This window comes from Solea senegalensis, linkage group LG17 (assembly GCF_019176455.1).
Source record: "Solea senegalensis isolate Sse05_10M linkage group LG17, IFAPA_SoseM_1, whole genome shotgun sequence".
Classification (NCBI taxonomy): Eukaryota; Metazoa; Chordata; class Actinopteri; order Pleuronectiformes; family Soleidae; genus Solea; species Solea senegalensis.
Window position 1 is genome coordinate 18,866,629 of NC_058037.1, and position 22,287 is coordinate 18,888,915.

The 22,287-nt window shown below is 41.2% G+C and overlaps 2 protein-coding genes across 4 annotated transcripts; one reads left to right on the forward strand and one right to left on the reverse strand.

Moving 5' to 3' along the window:
- Positions 1 to 915: 915 nt before the first annotated feature.
- On the forward strand, positions 916 to 5,606 carry LOC122784268 (carbohydrate sulfotransferase 12-like). 3 transcript variants are annotated; one of them, XM_044049455.1, is made up of 6 exons: positions 916 to 1,080; positions 1,945 to 2,084; positions 3,196 to 3,353; positions 3,614 to 3,754; positions 4,871 to 5,175; positions 5,252 to 5,606. In XM_044049455.1, exons 2-6 carry the CDS (start codon positions 1,976 to 1,978, stop codon positions 5,511 to 5,513), a joined length of 975 nt encoding a protein of 324 aa, XP_043905390.1. In that variant the 5' UTR covers positions 916 to 1,080; positions 1,945 to 1,975; the 3' UTR covers positions 5,514 to 5,606. The 3 variants fall into 3 exon arrangements, with proteins under 3 accessions (XP_043905390.1, XP_043905391.1, XP_043905392.1); XM_044049456.1 differs by having other exon boundaries at positions 917 to 1,080; positions 1,945 to 2,023; XM_044049457.1 differs by lacking the exon at positions 1,945 to 2,084 and having other exon boundaries at positions 918 to 1,080.
- A 2,332-nt stretch (positions 5,607 to 7,938) lies between these two features.
- unc93a (unc-93 homolog A) lies at positions 7,939 to 14,274 on the reverse strand. The gene is made up of 8 exons (XM_044048579.1): positions 13,984 to 14,274; positions 13,301 to 13,482; positions 12,253 to 12,482; positions 10,274 to 10,399; positions 9,533 to 9,744; positions 9,148 to 9,283; positions 8,934 to 9,065; positions 7,939 to 8,600 (listed from the first exon to the last, which is right to left on the reverse strand). Exons 1-8 carry the CDS (start codon positions 14,071 to 14,073, stop codon positions 8,311 to 8,313), a joined length of 1,398 nt encoding a protein of 465 aa, XP_043904514.1. The 5' UTR covers positions 14,074 to 14,274; the 3' UTR covers positions 7,939 to 8,310.
- Between the last annotated feature and the right edge of the window lie 8,013 nt (positions 14,275 to 22,287).

Consider the following 22,287-nt stretch of genomic DNA (forward strand, 5'->3'; position numbering starts at 1 on the left):
TGGATCCACTGTTGTGCCAATGTCATATCCAAGATCAGGTCAGTGCCACTGGAATCGAGCAATGCCAGATGTTTTGTAAGCAAAAAAATATATAACTATTTGAATCATTTGATGCGGGGTTTTTTTTTTTTATCCAAAAATTCTCTTAAAAAAATCTTCATGAAGGTTTTGTCAAAAAAAAAAAGCAGTTTTCTCACAGTTTTCAGAGAACCATGGTTAATTCTCTAACGTAAAATGTATTTTTCACCCCATTCATGTTTGGGAGATAATTCCTCACGCTAACATTCGCTGCCGAGTCACTTCACTAGTCATCGTTGCGCTCTTCGCTCGGTCGTGGCGTATACAATGCGTGTCTGTCTGCGAAGAAAAAGACTGACGCAGATCGATCCAAGACCAGAGTGAGCATCGATGACTGCGATAGCGACAACTGAAAGCCCAGAAAGGGTTGCTAAGTGCCGCCACTGTGGTCTACTGGAGTCTACTGGAGTCTACTGGACAGGTGAGTAAACTTTATGTCTGTATTTGCTGGGTTTTTTGTGTCCCAAAAAAAAGTTAGCAGCTCTGGAAAAGTTACCGATGCAGTCAGCGCTCAAAGGGGTTGCTGACGCTGTCTATTTAAAGTAGGGACGGGCATAATTAATCGACGATCGATTAATTGATCATTAAGAATTTCGTCGATGGCAGAAACACTGTGCTGTGACACAACTCCTGCACAGGTACCCCAGAGTAGAGGACATCCGCACCATCATTCACAAGCATCCACGACAGATGCTTTGTTGTCAAAGGAAAGAAGAGAAGAGGGAACCGTGTAACCGTGTTCACTGTAACCTGTGAAACGAGTTTCACGAGCACAAGGATGGACTGTGAAGATCACCGACCATTTCTCTATGTCTCTCTCTCTCTCTCTCTCTCTCTCTGTCGCCTGTCAAGTTTTTCAGCTTCTTGAAATCGATGCACAGGGTGGAGTTGAGCTCATTCTTCTCCCCCCTGAGCAAAGACCTGGTCTCAGCTTTACTGTATCATTTCACAGCAAACACAGGATTGTACGCAGACCACAGACTCTGGCAGGACTTTGAAGACGTAAGTGTTTATTTACCTTCATTATATTATTTTAGGTCGTGCAGATTAGACCTGGTGAGCATCCAAAACTAAAACATTGTCTTTGTCTTTAAGTTGCTTTATTTTTACCACGTAACGCAGTGAAATCACCGACAGGTAACAAAGTATGAAACATGTTGTGTTTCAATATCTGAACAAGCGACATTTGTCATCATACGGTAACAGTGATGCAGATTTCTTTTTAATTATCCCCACTTTTACTGTCATATTTACAGATTACACTACATTTTTGGTTTTTTTTTCTGTTCTAACTGACTTTTGTACGGTGGCCCCTGAGGTAAAAATCACCGTCACAAATCGGGGAAAACACGATAGCATAGCATCGAAGACCGGTTTCTCAATAACGGCCCGAGGACAATGGCTGATATTGCTGAACCGGTCAAACCTCTCTCTCTCTCCCTCTGTCTCCCCCTCCTCAGTTGTCTGTCAAGTTTTTCAGCCTTTCTTTCTTTCGTTCTTTCTTTTTAAACTGATGCCGTGGGTGGATTTGACGTCAGCACGATGTTTCGCAAATGTTTGAAAATATTTCAACTGGAGAGACGAGATGACAGATTTGTGCGATGGGTTTTTGTCGCGTCACTCGTTCCCCTGTCGACATCCCACAAAAACAATTGGAACTATTCTAACGTTTATAAAGGTTTATAATCAGCAGGCAGCTTCAAACAGCTTCAAACCGATGATTCGATTCATTGTCATCCCATTTTTCTCTCCTTGTTTTGTTCATGTCGTCATTCATGTTGTTATTTTCTTTCTTTTGTTGAATGTATTTTAGAGTCTGTGCTCCACGGTGCCTCACTTTCCTTTCCCTGTTTTCTTGTTCATTAGAAAAAGCCGACGCAGCGTTAATCCAGTGGCCATGGCGATATGCAGACAAGTCCTGAGGCACCTGATATACGGACTGTTTGTATGCAGTTTTGTCATCTTGTCGTACTTTTATGCAACAGACATATCACTGGTACTAAGAGGTAAAGTGTGCGTTTAACTTTTTTATGGCCTTTTCTGGTATAAAACACTGACCTTGTCAGGACCAGTATGGAGACGAAAACCCGGTCCTAATGACAAACAACCTAAATCCTAAAGAAGGCATTGGCCTGTTTATGGTTAAGGTTTTGGAATAACACTTTGTTTACGGCCCTGGTTTACTTCACCGCACGTTAGCACTGACCAAAGCACTTAGGCTCCGCGTGCAGCCCAGATTTTGGAACCGTGCGTGAACAAACTGAACCTCCGCCCCACTCACCAAGCGGGGCTTAATACTATGACAACATACTATTTTGGACAACATACTATAGTATGATTTTTTTGTCCTATTTTGGACTACATACTAAAGTATGACTTTTTAGACCATTTTTTGAAGACATACTATACTATAACTTTTTTGTCAATTTTTGGACGACATACTAAATTATAACTTTTTTGTCTCATATTGGACAACATACTATAGTATGATTTTTTTGTCTCATTTTGGACGACATACTATACTATGACTTTTTGACCATTTTTGGACGACATACTAAAGTATGACTTTTTTGACCATTTTTGAAGACATACTAAAGTATGACTTTTTGTCTCATATTGACATACTAAATTATAACTTTTTTGTCTCTTGGACAACATACTATAGTATGATTTTTTTGTCTCATTTTGGACGACATACTATACTATGACTTTTTGGACCATTTTTGGACGACATACTAAAGTATGACCTTTTAGACCATTTTTTGAAGACATACTATAGTATGACTTTTTTGTCTCATATTGGACGACATACTATACTATGACTTTTTGTCCATTTTTGGATAATATACTATAGTATGACTTTTTTGTCTTATTTTGGACAACATACTATAGTATGATTTCTTTTGTCTAATTTTGGACGACATACTACACTATGACTTTTTTGTCCATGTGCCGCCACCCGATGGTGAAGTGGGGATACCACAGGACCCAGGCGCGAGAGTATACCAGGGTCCGCGGCATGTGCGCGGAAGTGGACCAGGGCCTTTAGGCTGTCCGGACCAAATCATAATGAATCCAGCATTAACACTTTTATTCTTATTACTCTTGTCATCGCAGCACAGACGATGCACCAGAGGCAGGAGGCGAGAAAGCAGCTGATTAACCAAACGTGTTCCTCCTACAACGTGACAGTTTTAGAGGAAATGAGTCCAGGAAAGCTGAGCAACTTCATCGTGGATGACGCTCATGGTCTCATCTACTGCTACATCCCAAAGGTGAGGCAGACGTCCGTCCATTTTCTACCACTTTAGCCTCCACAGGAGGGTTGTGTGGGTTATTCTGGATAAACTCTAAAATCCCCTGACAGCATACAGTACAAATAATGTGGGCGTCATTTATGTTCAAGAAGACCGAAGGCAAAATAAAAGGTTAGGTTCCAATTATTATCTGCATTATCACCAACGTCCCGCCTCCGAGTCCAGCCTCCGAATGCCAATACGGCCGTTGACCTCAAAGTCTTTTGTCTTCACCGCAGGTCGGATGCTCCAACTTGAAGAAAATGATGGTGACGCTGAAAAATGGTCCACCGTACCGTGACCCCGGACTTACAAACGCACAGGTTCACGTCTCCCCAAAAATCTCTTACCTGAAGAACTTCCCGAGACATGAGATCAAGGTTAGTCCAAAATGTCCCCGTTTACACTGTGTCCAACTTTGTCCCGTTAGCCGCGAGTCAGTCCCGTGAGCAGTCGAGCTGGAATATAGTTTGAGTCACAGAAGTAAGGGGGCGTCACGATTTTTCAAATCCTGGATTTTGAAGGATCTTTTTTCCTCTCTTTCCTCACGCAGTCGGGTCGCATTGGTTTTAATTCCCATTTCGATAGTATAAACGGTGTCACGGGTGACACATAATGTCCATCATTTGTTTGATTTAAATTTGACACTAAAGGCCTTATTGTCAAATTTAAATCATTTCTTAACAATATGAACGTAACAACAACCCATCGATTTGGACAAGAAGCCATAGAGAGTCATGTAAATGGTGCTAAATAGCGCTTTTCTAGCCCTGATGGCCAACTCAAAGCTGCTTTACAACGTGGGGTTAAGTGTCTTGCCCAAGGACACGTCGGCATGTAGACTAGCGGAGCTGAAAGATGACTTGCTCCACCGTGTGGGGCTCTGTGTTGTTCTGAAGGTCCAGCATTGAGGTCACAAAGTCTTGGTAGTAAAATGTGACCTGCTTGGCATTGAATAAGGTCACATGTCTGACGCTACAAACACGTCTGTAGTGCTAGTTATCGCTTTAGCGCCAGTTGAACTTTGAGGAAGTTTTGCACCAAAAGAGGACAGAAGGTTTTGTTAGGTCTAGGTCACATCTATGTCCTCGCGGAGACGCCATGTGCTATGCTACGTGTGCACACCATAGCTGGGGGAGAACATGCAAACCATGCAGAAAGGCCATTGTTCCAACCGGGGCTCGAACCCAGGTCTTGTTGCTGCAAGGCAAGAGTGCTAACCACTAAACCACCGTGTGGCCCCAAACACAAAATTGTCATGGTTACTATTAGTTGGCAGCAGCTTCGGGTTTTGCGGGACGAGCTAACGTGTCATTGTGCTACAGCGGCTACAGCCTCAATGGACGTCAACGCGTGGGGCGTGGCTAAATTCTCTATTCCACCTTGGCTTTCAAAGGTCGAGAATGTGGCGCCGTTTCAATCCGCATTCATTTTACAGCCGTGTTGGTGACGCCCCCTAAACGGACGGCTCGTTTGTGCTCTTTTGTTGACTGCAGGCAAAGCTAAAGCACTACACCAAGTTCATGTTTGTCCGGGACCCATTCGTCCGTCTCGTCTCCGCCTACCGAAACAAATTTGTGGAGCATAACGAGCCCTTCTACAGCAAGCACGGCCGACCTATTCTGCACTTCTATGGCAACCATCCTTATCCACCCATGTCACAGACGTTGGCACTCGCGTCAGGCATCCGCGTCTCGTTTGACAACTTCGTTCAATACCTGCTGGACCCACGGATGGCGAACGTGTCTCCCGATGAACACTGGAACCAGATGAACAATTTGTGCCACCCCTGCCACATGCAGTAAGACCTCGTTTTTCTGCAGTATTGACGCCGGCCGTGTGAATGGGTGTTGACTCTGCTTTGTTTTACTTCTCAGATATGATTTTATTGGACATCAGGAGACGATGGACGACGATATTAAAGATCTGCTGGAGATCTTAATGCTGAAGGACGAGATTCAGGTGTACCAGGCCTTTCCAAAAATGACCACCAGCGATTCTATGGCGACGTGGTTCAAAGTGCTGCCTCTAAATGCAATCAGGGCGCTGTATCAACACTACGAGATAGACTACAAGCTCTTTGGCTACAGAGAGCCGAGTGAACTGTGGAACGGAACAAACATCTCAAAAACGACTTAAATTATCCGTGTGAAACCAACAAAGGATCCAAATAAACACAGCAAATCACACACACACATTAATGACCACTTTATATATATATATATATATACATATACATATACATATATATATATATATATTCATACATATGAATGAAACAAAAAGTATGTGTGTTTCAATCTCAGGGGGCTGCACAGATGAAGTAAAGCAAGAGTAAAAAAAAAAAACATAAATCACTTTAAAAGACAAATTTTAAATAAATAAATAAATATAAGGATGAAGAACAGCAGTTTAATCCAGGACGGCGATGGAAGCCAGACGTAGCCTTGTACTGATTATACAAGGTTATATATACTAAATATATGATATATATATATATATATATATATTTATATATTAGTGCTGTCAAACGATTAAAATATTCAACATTCATGTCATAGTTAACTTGCGATTAATTGCAATTAATCTCACATTTTTATCTATTCCAAACGTCCCTTGATTTCTTTTTGTCCCATTATTTCTTTTTCATTTTAATGTTCTTATCAACATAGAAAAGTGGATGGGCTTGCTTTATTGAGACAATATCTCTGTCACCTGCATATTTTGGGTTATTCCTCTTATCGTGAGAGTGGCACAATAATAAGAAAGGCTGTGTATCAGCCTGCAGTTCTGTGAATAAAGTGTCGTTCTTCAACGCAAACGGAGTGCCGTGGTTTAATGTTGTTGCCCTAACGAGCTAATCCGAGCTAAAGGAGCTAGCGGTCTTTGAAGGTCTCCTTACCGCGGTTCGGTCTGCGTCTGCCAGCTTTGATGCTAACACGGCATTACGTGGATGTGGAGAGTGCGTCGAGAAATGATCCAGGCTGCGTGGGATACGAAGAGCCCGCTTGGAGACGGAGAGCGTTCGCAAGCCCGAGTGAGTGTGTGCTGCGTGCCTGTTGTTTCGTTTCCGGTCTGGCAAGAGAAAAAGAACGTTAAACAAACAACCTATTTATCTATATCTATCCAGACTGGACTTTTTAGTTAAAGACAGGACGTCAGGATTGTGACAACACAAAAAATGGGTTTTAATTGAACAGCTAATTGTTTTATTTTCATTTCATGCACATAAATGCTCATACACATGTTTCTAAGTCATCAGCAGTGGCTCATAAACAAGCTAACACCATCCCTAGCATTGGGCTAACCCCAGTTCAACCCTTAGCCGGGGGGGTTAAGTTTAGTTTAACCTAAGTTCTGCTTGTACAACAAGACGTAGTTGAAGAGTGGAGTAGAACCTTGAGAACGTCATCTGTGAGTGTGCTAGAGTTTGTAGACGAGGTCACGGAACGGTGTTAGCATCTTGGCGTTTCTTGTGTTAGTCCCATTGTCAACTCAACTTCTACATCGACTTTGCAAAAATAAAACATACCAACGTGAGTTTGTTCCCGTTAGCACATTTCTGTAGCTACCTTTGCTATTTTTAACATACATTTTTGTTTTTTGCTACTCGACTTTAGCACCAACACAATGCAGTTGATACAAGCCTTTACATTTTTAACAAGCTGCAGAGTAAATCACATAATGTTTGTGTGTAGTAGCTGTTAAATGTGCACATCTGTCAAAATGCTTCAAATATTACAATATTCATTTTTTTACAGTTTCCCCCAATTAAAATAAAAATGGAATATTGAAATAATTGACAGTACATTAAGGTGATATACGTTCATGAAAATACAATTAGCCCTTTGTACAATCTTCGTTCAATGTGCTGTTGAATTATTTTTATTTCGCTGTTTTTCATTCACTACGAACTTGGAATTATAAAAAAGAAAGAAAAAAGATGAACTTATTACAACTTGGTGTGCAAACGGCCTAAAAGAACGTGTCATGTCATTTAGCAGATGCTTTTTCCAAAGCGACTTACAAGGGAATTGAGTACAACCTGCCAGGGGTGGAGTTGAACTTGTGACCATGATGTCTCTGTACACAGGGGTACTGCTCTAAACCACTTATCCACCCCACCCACTTTTAGGCAGAAAATTCTGTATTTTAAAATATGGTATAAATGTTCACCTGGACTCAAACACTGCCCTCTGTTGGAGATACACCTCGATTATTTTTGTCTTTCACGATGGTCACCGTGTCAGATTATTAATCTAACATTGACACAGTGGATTCTTGCTGTGTCCTGTTAGGGGGGCTGGCAACACTACAAGTGTGACCCCCAGACACGTCATCATTCACTACAAGTTCATAGGTCCTTTGGGAGGCGGGGCAAGGAGTCGGTAATCGCAGCTACCAAAGCGATGTGAGTGATGCTGGCGGATTTTGTTGTGGTCGTCAAAAAAAGCTAGAGGTACTGTTGGTTCTCTATGTTACTCCGTTTCAGAGCACTCTGTTATCCCTAAGGTTCCCACACCTTGGTTGACATCAAATTCAAGGACTTTCCAGGACCAAATCTCTCAAATTCAAGGACCGAATGTGCTGACACAGTTTGAGATGGGAGGGCAACTAATTCAAAACGACCTGTGTGAACCCTGTATCCCATTGGTGTCCAGGAGCACATCATCGGAGGTGTCAGACCAGGCAGGAAAATAGAAAAAATAAAATAATAACATAATTGGGTTTGACACTGAAAATCTGTCAGTCACGAACAAATCGCTTGAAAATCGGCCTGAAGTTGTGTTGTGTTGAAAAACTGATAACACCAGGAAAGAGTCAAAATATACAGGTTTTCCTACATTAAAATCTCCTTTCATTGCTTGTTCTGGACACCAGATTAACAATAAAGTGGCAGAATCAGAATTCTTAGAAAAATGTAAACACTTTGTCTCTACATTAGCGTTTGGGCGATAACTCTGCCGTCGCCTTTTTTATTTGTCTCCTTGTGACTGATGTAGTCGCTCTGTTGGACACACGGCGTGGGATTCTTGTACTCATGATACTCCACGATGGGGTACGTGACCATGGTGAGCAGCAGAACGGCCAGCAGGATGTAGAGTTTATACTCCACACAGATGAACGTGCTGTAGGCGAAGGCGATCACGGCGCCCAGAGACTCCCACATGCGGTAGTTGGCGAACGCCGCCTCCTTGTCCTGTGAGAAGAGGATCCCGTAAATTGCTGCGAGACAGAAAAGACCAGGTTCAGGTTTTTATTAGAGTAATGCCAATAAATTCCAAGAAAAACAACAACAAAGATTCTGGGTCCGTTCTTCTTAGAATGTGGTTATTTATCGCAAGAAGAAGACAAGCTTTGTTTGAGATACCGTAAAAAATACCAATACTGTCAGACGGCAGTAGCTCCGCCCTGAGGTAGCTGAACAACCGTGTTTGATACTTCAACAGAAGGTCGTCCAAAACTGGGACAGTGGGGAACTGTTGTTTCGGAACCCTTCTCAACGTTTGACAATGGAACCAAACTGAACCACTCGGTAGAATCGAGGGAGGTTCTCACCGTTGGTTTGTGTTTGCCAGACTGCGTCCGCCATTCCCCACAGAGCGGAAAACACGAAGAAGACGGGCAGCTGCTCAGGGTCGGGCCTCCAGAGCAGGAGGGCGATGATGCAGGAGAAGTTGGTGACCGCCGCTGAAAACACAACACATTCAACGATCAAACGGGAGTCAGTGAACCGGTGTCCACGTTAGCGGTCAGAGAGAGAGATTCTTACCCAGGACGAAGAGCGTCGCTCTGCCGACGTACTGGGCCAATCTGCCGAAGAGGAACGAGCACAGAGAGTTGGTGGCGGCGAAACACATCATGACAAAGCCGACATAGTGGATCCCCAGCGCACACGTCACATAGTTCTGCGGAGGAAACACGTAAGTAAATGACACATTCAGTATGTACGGAAGACTTTTTCTCAATGAATGAAATAAGCTGCCTTCTCCTTCTTTAGGGGGCGCTCTACAGTGGACAACCCTCCTATTTATCCAGGCTTGGGACTGACACTAGGAGTTCACTGGATGTGGTCAGGGTGAGGGTGAGGGGGGTCTGTCTAGTAGTAAAGTATTTGTACTTGGTTGATATTTGGATGTCAGTGTGTCTTCGGTCACCTTGGTGAACTCTCCTGAGAGGAAGCTCTGCTCAAAGCCGCTGTAGAGCGTCAGAGGGATGAGCATCAGGAGCCTCCAGTCCTTCAGGAGCCGGAACGTGGCCAGGAACGTGTGACAGAGCGGCTCGTGGCTCCCGCGGAACTCACTGGCCTGTTCGCGGTCAATGTTGTCCAGGAACACGGCGACGATGAGCATGGCCAGCACGCCGACGCCTGGACCACAGGACGACAGAGGGCGCTGAAGAACCACAACTCACTGGTACTGTACTTTTTTAAAGCTCCAGTACGTAACTTCTGTCGCTAAAACACTGCTAATGCCGCTAACGTCCCAGATTTACCTTCACACCTGAGGTCAGGCAGAGGTTAGGTGCATGTTTCAGAAAACCGGGGTTAACCTTAACCTAAAGTGTGTTTCAAGTCACTCGTGTCTCAGAGAACTGGGGTTATCTCTTTAACCTAAAGTGTGTTTCAACTCACTCGTGTCTCAGAGAACTGGGGTTATCTCTTTAACCTAAAGTGTGTTTCAAGTCACTCGTGTCTCAGAGAACCAGGGTTATCTCCTTAACCTAAAGTTCTAGCTAGCTGTCTAGCTTTCAGTGTCATTAAAGGGAATCACAATTAGAGTGATCAGGATTGACACTGTGATTATTCTTGGTTATTCAGTGAGAAAAGAGACCACATTTTTTCAAAAAAATTTTGTATTTTTAAGTTTCTATTCATAAAAAGATGATGTCGGTGTTACCGATGTAGCAGCCGACGAGCGTCAGCACCAGCTTCTGTGCAGGTTTGTTGCTGGTGCCGCTGACGTTGAGGTTCAGGCTGCATTCGGCCGCTCCACAAAACTGAAGCTGCTCCTCTGTGATGTTTGCTGTCAGAAAACACAACAACAATAATAATAATAGTAATAATAGTTATATTTAAACGTTACATTTCTACGTGTTTGATTAGACGACACCTCATGTTCATGGAAACCCGGAAAAAAGGTCAAACTAGAAAAATTTGATTTATTTTCCCCTGGAAATTGCGTCTTTAAAGTTTTTATAAAACTTTTATAGAATGCCATACATTTTATAAAAAGTATATAATACAGTAACGTGACATGAAAGGCCTGTTTTGAAATTGTCCTGCTTCATATTTGTAATTGTTTTAAAAGTGAAAACTCAGCTTTAACATTTTTAAAAGGAAATAAAAAATATAATAAAACCGCACATAAAGAAATACATTGTTTTGGGAAACATGTTTTAGCTGGTGCTCGTTATCATTTCAGCTGATAAGCTGTGGATCATCATCGCCAATAAAATCATATAACAGACAGTTGATGTTCACACCTCACTTTTGCACTTCACCTGAACTGAACCCAGTAATTTTTTTTTTTTCGTAAAAAGAGCCATCAAATCATTTTGACTGCTGTGTTTCCCAGTCCCATTGCCACGAGGGGGCACCTGCACCTCTAAAACTTTTTAATAAAAACTATATCGTGTATATATATGTTATTTATTTACATCGCAACATTACGTGACTTTTTCTAACATTAGTAATGCTAGTTAATCTGTTGCCTTTTATTCGTAAGAATCAAAGAGTACAGACAAAAGGCCACACCCCTTTTTTGTATAAAATTCTAAAAATATCGCAATAATACTGTGTAAAAAACTTTTTGTGAGAGTGACCGTTTCATTTTATACCATGCCTATAAATAATATCAAAATAGTGACTTTATATCATGTTTTTAGATTTATGTGACTTGGTTTTTTAACTTTAAGTGTGTATTAAGTTTCTTTTAAAGGCTTTTTTTTCACAAACTCAACAGGAGTCGTCCAGGTTTTCCTCATAACACTAACGATGTCTCCGATCTCTTCCTGGTGATTTACATCATTACTTTGACCTGAGATTTTCCTACTGTGTCTCCTGTCTCACAGCTCGTGGACAGACAAACAAAGGGACAAAGAGGGACTTAAACATTCGAAGAAAACATCACAGGTAAAGTAACATAACTAATTCATCAAACTTATCTACGGTGTCAAATTAAATTAAATCAAATCAAATTATTGTTGAACTCAGCAGAATTCATTTCAAAGTGCAGTGAGTAAATAGAGAAAAGTTAGCGATAGTTAGCAAAACTGGAGGTCACGTTTAGTTATAATTTACCAAACTTTTGTAACATTTTTGTTGGGTAACAACTCTTTTCTTTCTAACATTAGCAACGTTAGCTCAACTGTTTCCCCTGCATCTGTTAGCTTTCAGAAGATGTAAACAAATGTCGGAAAGCTTACGTACAAAACAAACAAAAGTAGAGTACGGACTGACGGCTCTGTCCATGTCTGTTTACCAATCTAACATTTAGCAGGAATTAGCCTTAATGCTTTTGTCAGTAAGTGTGTAAAAGTTAGCAATAGCTAGCTATATTTTAAACCAACCATTAATTTTTTAACCAAAACACTGTACTGACAGAAGGCTCCGCCCATTTCTGTTTTACAACTCGTATGTTAGCATAATTTAGCTGTAAAGTCAGTAAGGTGTGAAAAAGCTAGCATTAGCACCCCACAATTTCGTATATTACGTATATAGTACATTTTTGGCTGCTCTGTAAATTGCAAACTTGCTAATTTTGTCATTTCAGACAACTGTGTTTATTAAAAACAAACAAGAAATAACTACAGACCCGAACTTTAATTATCCATCGCAACTAACTCACCGGGATTCCTTCTCTGCTCTTCTTCTTACCAATATTTGTGTCCTGTCCGAAGATGAGCGATGACATGAGGTTTCCCCAAACCCCCGATGACTGAAAGATGAAGAAGAAGACACCAAAGTACTGGTTGATGACGTCGGAGCGCTTTTTGCCCTCACTGGCCGCGTAGACGTTACCGGATATGGTCAGGTAGGTGCATTTGGCTGACCACAGGGGGGCACCGCCCAGACCCAAGACCACCGAGGTGGGGATGAGGGTGTACCTGTGGTAGAAAATTTAGCTTTGTACTAAACGAGCAAACTGCAATAATCACAGTTTTACTTTGTAGCAAAGAGATGTCAACCAAGAGCAAAACATTAACTTTGAGCTACATGCTAAAATAGTCTGAAACCACCAGGGGGCAGAATATCAGTTACATGACGAGTTCGCAAAACACCCTTCAATGGATACGTCTGCAAGTAGCAGTTGTAGCTTGTTTGAACTATCGCTTTTATTTTGCAAAACACTGTAATGGAAACAAAACCACTGTTAGCTTCATGTTGGCCGCTAACTCTTACTGTTAGCTGCTAACTCTCACTGGTAGCTTCATGTAGGCTGCTAACTCTCACTGGTAGCTTCGTTCTGGCTGCTAACTCTCACTGTTAGCTTCATGTTAGCTCATCACTTTAAGTTAGATACAACCAAAGAACCAAAGAATCATGTTTCAAACTTTTTAGCACTAGCCTTTTGTTTCATGCGTAGGAGTTTTATTACTTAAATGTCAGTCACAATTTCTCAAAGTCGTTCTGTCTCATATTATTTTGGCTATTTAAGCTGCTTTTTGTAGCGTAGTGTTTCTGATTTTCCTCCATGTACCACCAGAAGTAGTTGGCACATGTACCACAATTTAAGGAACATGGCTGTAGACCGTGTGCACACCGCTAAGTCAGATTCAGTGAGTATTTTTAGCATTTTGAAATTACTTGACACTGATTATTCTTATTGTTATTATTATTTATTATTATGATTCTTCTTCTTATTATTATTATTATGATTATTATTATTATTATTATTATCATTATTATTATTATTATTTATTACCATCCTGGGTAAAGGTTTCCAAAGGAGTAGGAGACGTAGCAGGCCATGCTGACCACGATGGTCCATTTACAGCCCAGGTTTTTGATCATGATGTGCGGCAGGAACATGGAGGAGACGATGATGGAGGCGTAGATGGTGCTCAGAGAGGCCACGCCCATCCCCTCCTCCGCGTTCAGACTGCTCTACACACACACACACAATGTAAATCTTTTTTTTATTAGTATTTTGCCAAAAAAAAAGGGTGATATTTACATGTGAAAATGAGAAAAGAATTAGAAAAAGGAAGCATACTTTCATACCCCTAGAACATTAAAAAAAAAGTAATAATAAGAGAACCCTTATTTCCATTTAAAAAAAAGACACAATTATATCAATGAGCCTGAATTCCTGAAGAAAATGCTCAAAAATGTTAAGGGGAGTGACTTTAAATCAATTAAAATTATATAGAGGGAAAAAAAACTGTTTAAAACATAATTATTGCACATGAAAGTGTCCCGTTGTTGCACATAGACATGACGGCAATTCTTACTTAATCTAATTAAAACCTTTTGCACATTTATTTTCTTTAAAAAAAATTACAAACACAGTATTAACACTGTTAAGTACAAAGTAAATGCGGTGAAATCCCTTAAATGAATGAAGATAATTGCACTGAAGATTAAGGAAAATAAAAGCAGCTTTACCTGTAAACTCTGCAGACCTCCATACGCCGTGAACAGGGACAGAAAACCGATGGACACCACCAACACGTTCTTAAAGTTACGGCTGATCATGGTTCCTGTTCCTCAAGACACACACACACACACACACACACTTACACTGAGAACTTTTCACTTAAATGCAACACAAGGGGAAAAAAAACAGCAAGAGAAACAAATGTTTTCCAAAGTGTTTTTGGATAAATGAGCTCAGCTTCTGAAGAAAGTGATAAGAGATTTTTCTGAAAATGGGAGTCTGTGCTAAACTGAGTCCAGAGTCCATCACACACACACACACACACACACACACACACACACAGTCTGGTTTCCAGGACATTACCTTGACTGACGTTCATTTCTCTGCGTCGTCTTGTTCGACCTTTTTTAAGGTCCAACTTGTTCACCTGCCAAACACTCACCACACAGACTATGTTTGCAGCTCTTTGTCTCATGTCTGATGATGATGATGGTGATGGTGATGTGTGAGGTTCTCAGAGCGTGTGAACCTGCAGCAGGTGTCGTCGTCGCTGTGTTCCTGCTGCTTCTTCTGCTGCTGTTCCTGCTGCTTCTTCTTCCTGCTGCTGTTCCCTGCTGAGACTATTCCTGCTGCTGTTCCTGCTGCTTCTTCTGCTGCTGTTTCTGCTGCTTCTTCTGCTGCTGTTCCTGCTGCTTCTTCTGAGACTAGCTATTCCTGCTGCTGTTCCTGCTTCTACTACTAGGCTGCTTCTTCTGCTGCTGTTCCTGCTGCTCTTCTGCTTCTTCTATTCCTGCTGCTGCTTCTTCTGAGACTATTTCTGCTGCTGTTCCTGCTGCTTCTTCTGCTGCTGTTCCTGCTGCTTTGCTGCTGTTCCTGCTGCTTCTTCTGAGACTATTCCTGCTGCTTCTTCTGCTGCTGCTTCTTCTGCTGCTGTTCTGCTGCTTCTTCTGCTGCTTCTTCTGCTGCTGTTTCTGTCTGCTGCTGTTCCTGCTGCTTCTTCTGAGACTATTCCTGCTGCTATTCCTGCTGCTGTTCCTGCTTCTTCTGAGACTATTCCTGCTGCTGCTGCTGCTGTTCCTGCTGCTTCTCTATGCTGCTGTTCCTGCTGCTTCTTGCTGCTGCTGTTCCTGCTGCTTCTTCTGAGACTATTCCTGCTGCTTCTTCTGCTGCTGTTCCTGCTGCTTCTGCTGCTGTTCCTGCTGCTTCTTCTGAGACTATTCCTGCTGCTTCTTCTGCTACTATTCCTGCTGCTGTTCCTGCGGCTTCTTCTGAGACTATTCCTGCTGCTGTTCCTGCTGCTTCTTCTGCTGCTTCCTGCTGCTTCTTCTGAGACTATTCCTGCTGCTTCTTCTGCTTATTCTGCTGCTGTTCCTGCTGCTTCTTCTTCTTCTGCTGCTGTCCTGCTGCTTCTTCTGCTGCTGTTTCTGCTGCTTCTTCTCGACTATTCCTGCTGCTTCTTCTGCTGCTGCTGCTGCTTCTTCTCTATTCTGCTGCTATTCCTGCTGCTGTTCCCTGCTTCTTCTGAGACTATTCCTGCTGCTGTTCCTGCTGCTTCTTCTGCTGCTGTTTCTGCTGCTGTTCCTGCTGCTGCTGCTCTTCTGCTGCTGTTCCTGCTGCTTCTTCTGACTATTCCTGCTGTTCCTCTGAGACTATTCCTGCTGCTTCTTCTGCTGCTGTTCCTGCTTCTTCTGCTGCTGTGAGACTATTCCTGCTGCTTCTTCTGCTATTCCTGCTGCTGTTCTGCTGCTTCTTCTGCTGCTGTTTCTGCTGCTTCTTCTGTGACTATTCCTGCTGCTTCTTCTGAGACTTTTCCTGCTGCTTCTTCTGTGAAGAGTGTGAAGACTCTGAGCTCTGAGTCTTCACAAGAGTTCACCTCCTTCTGTTTGCTTCTCCTCTCTCGTTAATGAACGCCTGAAGGAGAAGAAATTGTTTGAGTCTTGTTCCTGCAGAACTGGAAAAGTGTGTTGGTGTCACACGCAGTGGTGAGATGAGTCCAGCTCAGCGCCCCCTGGTGTCATATACGCGACAGGGAGAGACGATGGTAGTTGAGTGTTCACCGACTCATGGGCGGCCACACGGTTGGTGTAGTGGTTAGCACGCTTGCCTTTGCGGCAAGAAGAACCGGGTTCAAGACCCGTAAAGAACCAGGTTCTACCTGCGTGCAGTTTGCATGTTCTCCGTGTGTGTGTGTGTGTGTGTGTGTGTGTGTGGGTTCTCTCCAGGTTCTCCGGCTTCCTCCCACAGTCAGCCCAGAATGTGCAGATTTGGGGATTTGTCAAATTGGACACTCTAGATGTGATTGGTCAGTCAGGGCTGATCCTAGACTCTGTGGGGGCCCCAGGCACAGAAGTTAATTGGGGGCCCTTCACCCTCATCACCCTAGCAATCTGACTTGATTTTAAAGACGCAGCATAATAATATAATAAATAAATTTAATCCTGAGAAAGCACAGATTGGACGATCCAGTCCAGACCCGGGACTACACACGCGGTGTTTAATCAAACCATTTCAGGGAGGAGTTCCTCCAGGGATTTAGGGAATCTCACAGAAACTCCATCTTAAAAAATGTGCCTGTGAGGTTTTTAGCTTCTTTTTTTCTGTTTGGACTTTAATTATGAACCGAAACACTGACAGATTATAGATAAAGTTCTGAATTGTTTAAATTAAGAATCCTTAACCTGGACCTCAACTGTTCACCATTTGTCTTAATTAGTTACGACCTTCTGAACTGACTGTGATTGTGCACCTGATAAAAAATGTGTTCTTGCGTTTATTCCCTGATTTGGCCAGCAGAGGGAGTCAGAGTCCAAGATTTCAGCCCCAAATCCTTCATCAGTCAATCACCTGTAGCTCGTTTGACCAAGTAACTGCATTTTTTTTTTGTACTAAAATGATTTGAATTTTAATAATACTATAATACAAATGTATAATTCTAAACGAATATGTTTTTCATAAAGTTCATGCTGTTTTATCGATATGATTGAAAACCTTTATACTGACATAAAACAACAAGAAAAATACATGATAAAAGACATCATTTCTAATAAAAATCTAATATATGGAGCTTTTAAATTAAGCATTAGAGGACAATGGTCCTTTAGTGTTCAAATAAATTATGTTTTTGATCACTTTTTACACATGTTTAGGAAACAAAACTGATATTTATTGCCAACATTGACATTAAAAGACAGGAAAAAGTTTTTAATGATACATATACATTCAAATGCCATGTCATGAAATGTTGACCCTCGTACGACCACACCCACGGCAAAGTCCAGAGAGAAAACTAGCGTTTTTTACGTCACAGTGCACAGGCGCTGCCTCCATCAGTGAGATTAAATATGTTTGTGTCTGAAATCCTCAGATTGGATTTTCCTCAGTGACACAAACTGACCACACGAGGCAGCGGTGGAGCAGCAGCTCCTGTGTCCCCGTGAGCTAAAAACGCTCCTTTTCTCTATGGACTTTGGTGTGAGAGAGTGAGCAAAATTACAAACTTCAGTTTTTCGTCAACAAAAGTCAATTCTTTCTCTGACCCTTACAGTGTGGTCTATAGGTGGCGCTGTTTCCTCAGTGTGTCGCACTCTGACGTGAGCACGAAGAACTACAGATTTACACAATAATCTGTCTTTTGATGTTGCTTGAGTCAGAGTCAGTCCGGGTCAAAGTCGCTAATCCCAGACGTCGACCTGTCTTGTCGTCTCAGACTCATGGGAATAAAAACCTGTCTGTCTGTCTCTCACACACACACACACACACAAACACACACACTTTTTCTCAGGCTCTCTCGCTCAAATCCCTGCAGGAATCTCAGACCTGTGTGTGAACCAGACTGAATCTGACTGAAATGAGTTTTTAAAACCGTGGAACAGAAGCTGATCCTCGAGGCTCTCAAACGTCTGCTCAGATATGAATGAAAGCGTACATGATGACGATGATGATGATGATGATAATAATAATTGGGCCTTTGCAGTAATAAATAAATAAATAATAAATAAATAAATGTCAAGCTCAGTTTGGATTAAAAGCCAAAGCAAATGAATTATTCACTTAATGTACAATGAAGAGACTGTCACAAACTATTATGTTGTAGAAAACACAACAGAGCAGCTGCTCACACACTCTGATCACATCAGCAGCAGCAGCAGCAGAAGAAACAGCAGCAGTGGAAACAACAGTAAGAACAAACGCAGCGGCAACAGTAGCAGAAGAAGCAGCAGGAACAGCAGCAGCAGAAGAAGAAGCAGCAGGAATGGTTGCAGAAGAAGCAGCAGGAATAGTCACAGAAGAAGCCGCAGGAACAGCAGCAGGAATAGTCGCAGAAGAAGTAGCAGGAATATTCTCAGAAGAAGCAGCAGGAACAGCAGCAGAAGCAGCAGGAATATTCTCAGAAGAAGCAGCAGGAATAGTCGCAACAGAAGCAGCAGGAACAGCAGCAGAAGAAGCAGCAGGAGCAGCAGATAACATGCAGACATTCAGTGAGGCAACAATGTTTGCCACTTCATCACCGTGTGACCAAGAGCTAAAATGAGTGAGATTAAAATAAATAAATAAATAAAACAGTGAGATAAGAATCGTTCAGACTTCACTGAACCAGAAACAGGATCATTTATACATGAAGAAAACACAAATAACTGAACATTTAAAATAAAATAATTATGGTAAGAATAAAAAGTATAAAACAAAGACATTAATGAATAATTAACGTTCAATATGGACCTCATCTCCAACATCAGTCAGCTGACTTTTGTGTTTAATAAAATAAAAAAATTAAAATTAAAAAGGCAAGATAAAACAAAGTCAACAGGGTTTTTTAAATGAACACTTACTGACTTATTTACAGCGAGTGTGTGTTTTAAGAGCAGAGTTTGCTGCTTGATCTCAACGTCACACAACCTTTTCAAACAAGGAGAGTTAAGTCCATACCACGGACCCCTCCCACACCAAAGTCCATGGAGAAAATGAGCGATTTAACGCCACGGCACACAGGTGTCGTTAATCCACTGCTGCTAACATTAGTAGCTTCAAATGTGCATGTCCATCACTCCTGTGTTTGTAATCTTCATTCTGGATTCTAATTAGTGGCACACGCTTGGCACAAGAGGCAGCAGACGACTGGGAATGCACTGAGTCGGTGTGAGCTAAAAACGCTGATTTTCTCCATGGGCTTTGGTGTGAGAAGAGTGAGTGTAACCACTGAGAAAAAGGCTGTGATATGTGAGAGATAAGCATCTTTTCAGATATGAGAGCGTTGTTTAGTGTCACATTTGTGCGTGCGTGTGTGTGTGTGCGTGTGTGTGTGTGACAGCAGACAGTCTATTGTTGTGTGTTTGCTGACACGGTGCATCATCATCTGCACTGTTGTCACTGTCGCTCTCACACAAACACAATGAATAGAGATGCTGAGCCTGACACTACACACACACAGACCCACACACACACACACACACACACACACACACACACACACAGAGCCCCTTACCCTAACCTTAACCCTAATCCTAATTCTAACCCTAAAACCAGGTCTTAATAATGAAAACGGCCTCGTTAAAGATGTGAGGACATCAGAGGACATCACATTGACTTCCACTCATTTCCCTGGAGACTTACTCTTACCTTAACCTTAACCTTAACCTAACCATGCTACATGTACTATGACAGTAAAGATCTTATCTTATGTTAATAATATAATAATCTACGTGATGGGGACTTGAGGACAAGTCCCCATCACGTGACTGTGTGAACAGATTTATGTCCCCACAACATGAGGAATACCTGAAACAGACACACACACAAACTTGTTTTTATAGCTTAATGAGGACACATCATTGACATAATCTATTCCCCCTAACTTTAACCCTAACTTTAACCCTTATCCTAAAACCTTTAGGTCTTTAACCCCTAAAATTGTGAGGCTAAAAATATAAATACAAGTAAACACACATTCTTGCACAGCAACCTTAGTGGGGACATAGTCGTTTTATATCCTAACCCTTAACCTTAACTTAATCAAATTCTTAACCTATAAACAGCCATTTTTAAGGCGTCACGTGGACCAACAAAAATGTCCTCACTTTCACAAAATGTCCTCTCTTCTAAAGGTACATCACACACACACATTCATGTCTTTCCATAGTTGTGAGGACACAAAACCTGTCAGTTATTTGACACTGCACTAACTACTGACGACGAGTTTCGTTAACTGCGTTTTGTGATTTGTTGAATACGTGAAAACATAAATGTTATACCTTTCAAAACTTTAAATAAATGGGTCATTATTATTATTATTGTTGTTATTATTATAATAACTGTTCTTTGCTGTAAATGACAGTAAATTTACTGCTGTTTAACGTCACCATAGCTGTGATTTAGCAGATATTTTTTCCCCTGTTATTAATTCATACGGCGTACAGTACACTGTGTGACTGCAGCGCACACTGCTTCCCTTTTTGTGCCGCGGTGTATTTATAGAAGTCATAAATGAACATACAGTGTGTACGTGTGTGTGGAGGGAGGGCGGATGCAGACATGACGTTTCTGTGACCTTTGATAACAACCTCACACTTTTATTCTGTGATTATGTGTCAACAGGAAGTGGAGCTGTTTTCAAATAATAATAATAATAATAATGATACAAATAATAGCAACACATGTTACAGAAGTTTCCCCCTCCGTGTTCAGTGGAGCGTGAGGTGAAAGGAGATAGAAAGAGAAAACTTGAACATGAATTATTCAACTCTGCCTTTGTTTGATCTCCATTTATCTGAGTGTGTGTGTGTGTGTGTGTGTGTCTTTGTGACACACACACACACACTCTCACACCACTCAAAATAGCCTGGTAATTAGACGGGTAAATTACAGTTCTCTGTGGCCGCCTGCAGCTGAGGACTGTGGGAAACGTAGGCAGCTTAAGTGTTTCCTTTCTTTGCCGCGGTGGCAGACGACCAGGAGAGCGTTCACGTTTCTAAAGACTCACAGTGTTCTGTCGTGTCATTATCCGTGAGGCTGAAATAAAAACTTTATTACGGTCGGAAAGTGCAGAGCAGGCGCTCATTAAGCGCTTTCTCAAGTCACTGTGCTGTCGGTGCACGCGGAGAAACAGACGGCATTGTGGGAAAACTCACTTACTCACTGTGAAGATAGAAAGGATGCAGTAAAGATTCACAAATATCATCCATTCATGTTTGTTTTAACAATAATTTGAAATTTGTTAATATTAGGATATTATTATTATAATATTAGGATAAATTAATATGCGGATATGGACTCAAAGGTATGAGGAAAAGGCCAGAAGCCTGAGATTAAAATTAGAAGTCTGAGATTAAAGTAAAAAATCTGAGATTTAAATCCTTCTGAGATTAAAGTCAAACATATGAGATTCAAGTCAAAAGTCTGAGATTTAAATCAGATCTAAAATTAAAGTCAAAAGTCTGAGATTAAAGTCAATTCTAAGATTTATAATCAAAAGTCTGAGATTTAAATCAGATCTAAAATTAAAGTCAAAAGTCTGAGATTAAAGTCAATTCTAAGATTTATAATCAAAAGTCTGAGATTTGAGTCAGAATTCTTTTTTTGTCAAGATTTGTTTTTATTATTGAGTCAGAATTCTGAGATTAAAGTCAAACGTCTGAGATTAAAGTCAAAAGTCTGAGATTCAAGCCAATTCTAAGATTAAAGTCAAACGTCTGACATTAAAGTCAGAAGTCTGAGATTTGAGTCAGAATTCTGAGATTAAAGTCAAACGTCTGACATTAAAGTAAAAAGTCTGAAATTTAAATCAGTTCTGAGATTAAAGTCAAAAATCTGAGATTAAAGACAATTCTAAAATTAAAGTCAAAAGTCTAAGATCTAAATCAGTTCTGAGATTAAAGTCAAAAGTCTGAGATTAAAGTAAATTCTAAGATTAAAGTCAAAAGTCTGAGATTTAAATCAGAATTCTGAGAATAAAGTCAAAAGTCTGAGATTAAAATCATACGTCTGACATGTGGCCTTAATCCTCTTCCCTAAGATTCAAACGATATAAACTGTAATGAAAAAATCATGAAAATTTGACTCAGCATTTAATTGACATAATCCCGTGGTCTCAAACTTGTGAATGGTGAAAATGTGTATTAAACCTAACACGAGCTCCAGAAAAGAGGTGTTAGTGTGGTGAATACTTATGCTGCAATTATAATAATTTGTAATTATATAGCTCTTTTATGAGGATTACAAAGTCGATTTATGTGGAGCTGATGCTTCAAAGTCACTTCAGCAGGAAGTCATGGGAATTTACATTGAAATAATGATTTCTTTTCCCCGGTGTTGCTTTC

Excerpts from the sequence above, each read along its gene's own strand:
- LOC122784268 (XM_044049455.1), top strand. The coding sequence starts at position 1,976 with ATGGCGATATGCAGACAAGTCCTGAGGCACCTGATATACGGACTGTTT. Across the intron at positions 3,755-4,870 it reads TCCCGAGACATGAGATCAAG|GCAAAGCTAAAGCACTACAC; the intron begins GTTAGTCCAAAA and ends TGTTGACTGCAG. Across the intron at positions 5,176-5,251 it reads TGCCACCCCTGCCACATGCA|ATATGATTTTATTGGACATC; the intron begins GTAAGACCTCGT and ends TTTACTTCTCAG.
- unc93a (XM_044048579.1), bottom strand. The coding sequence starts at position 14,073 with ATGATCAGCCGTAACTTTAAGAACGTGTTGGTGGTGTCCATCGGTTTT. Across the intron at positions 9,745-10,273 it reads GCTCGTCGGCTGCTACATCG|GCGTCGGCGTGCTGGCCATG; the intron begins GTAACACCGACA and ends CCTGTGGTCCAG. Across the intron at positions 8,601-8,933 it reads CTGGCAAACACAAACCAACG|CAATTTACGGGATCCTCTTC; the intron begins GTGAGAACCTCC and ends TCTGTCTCGCAG.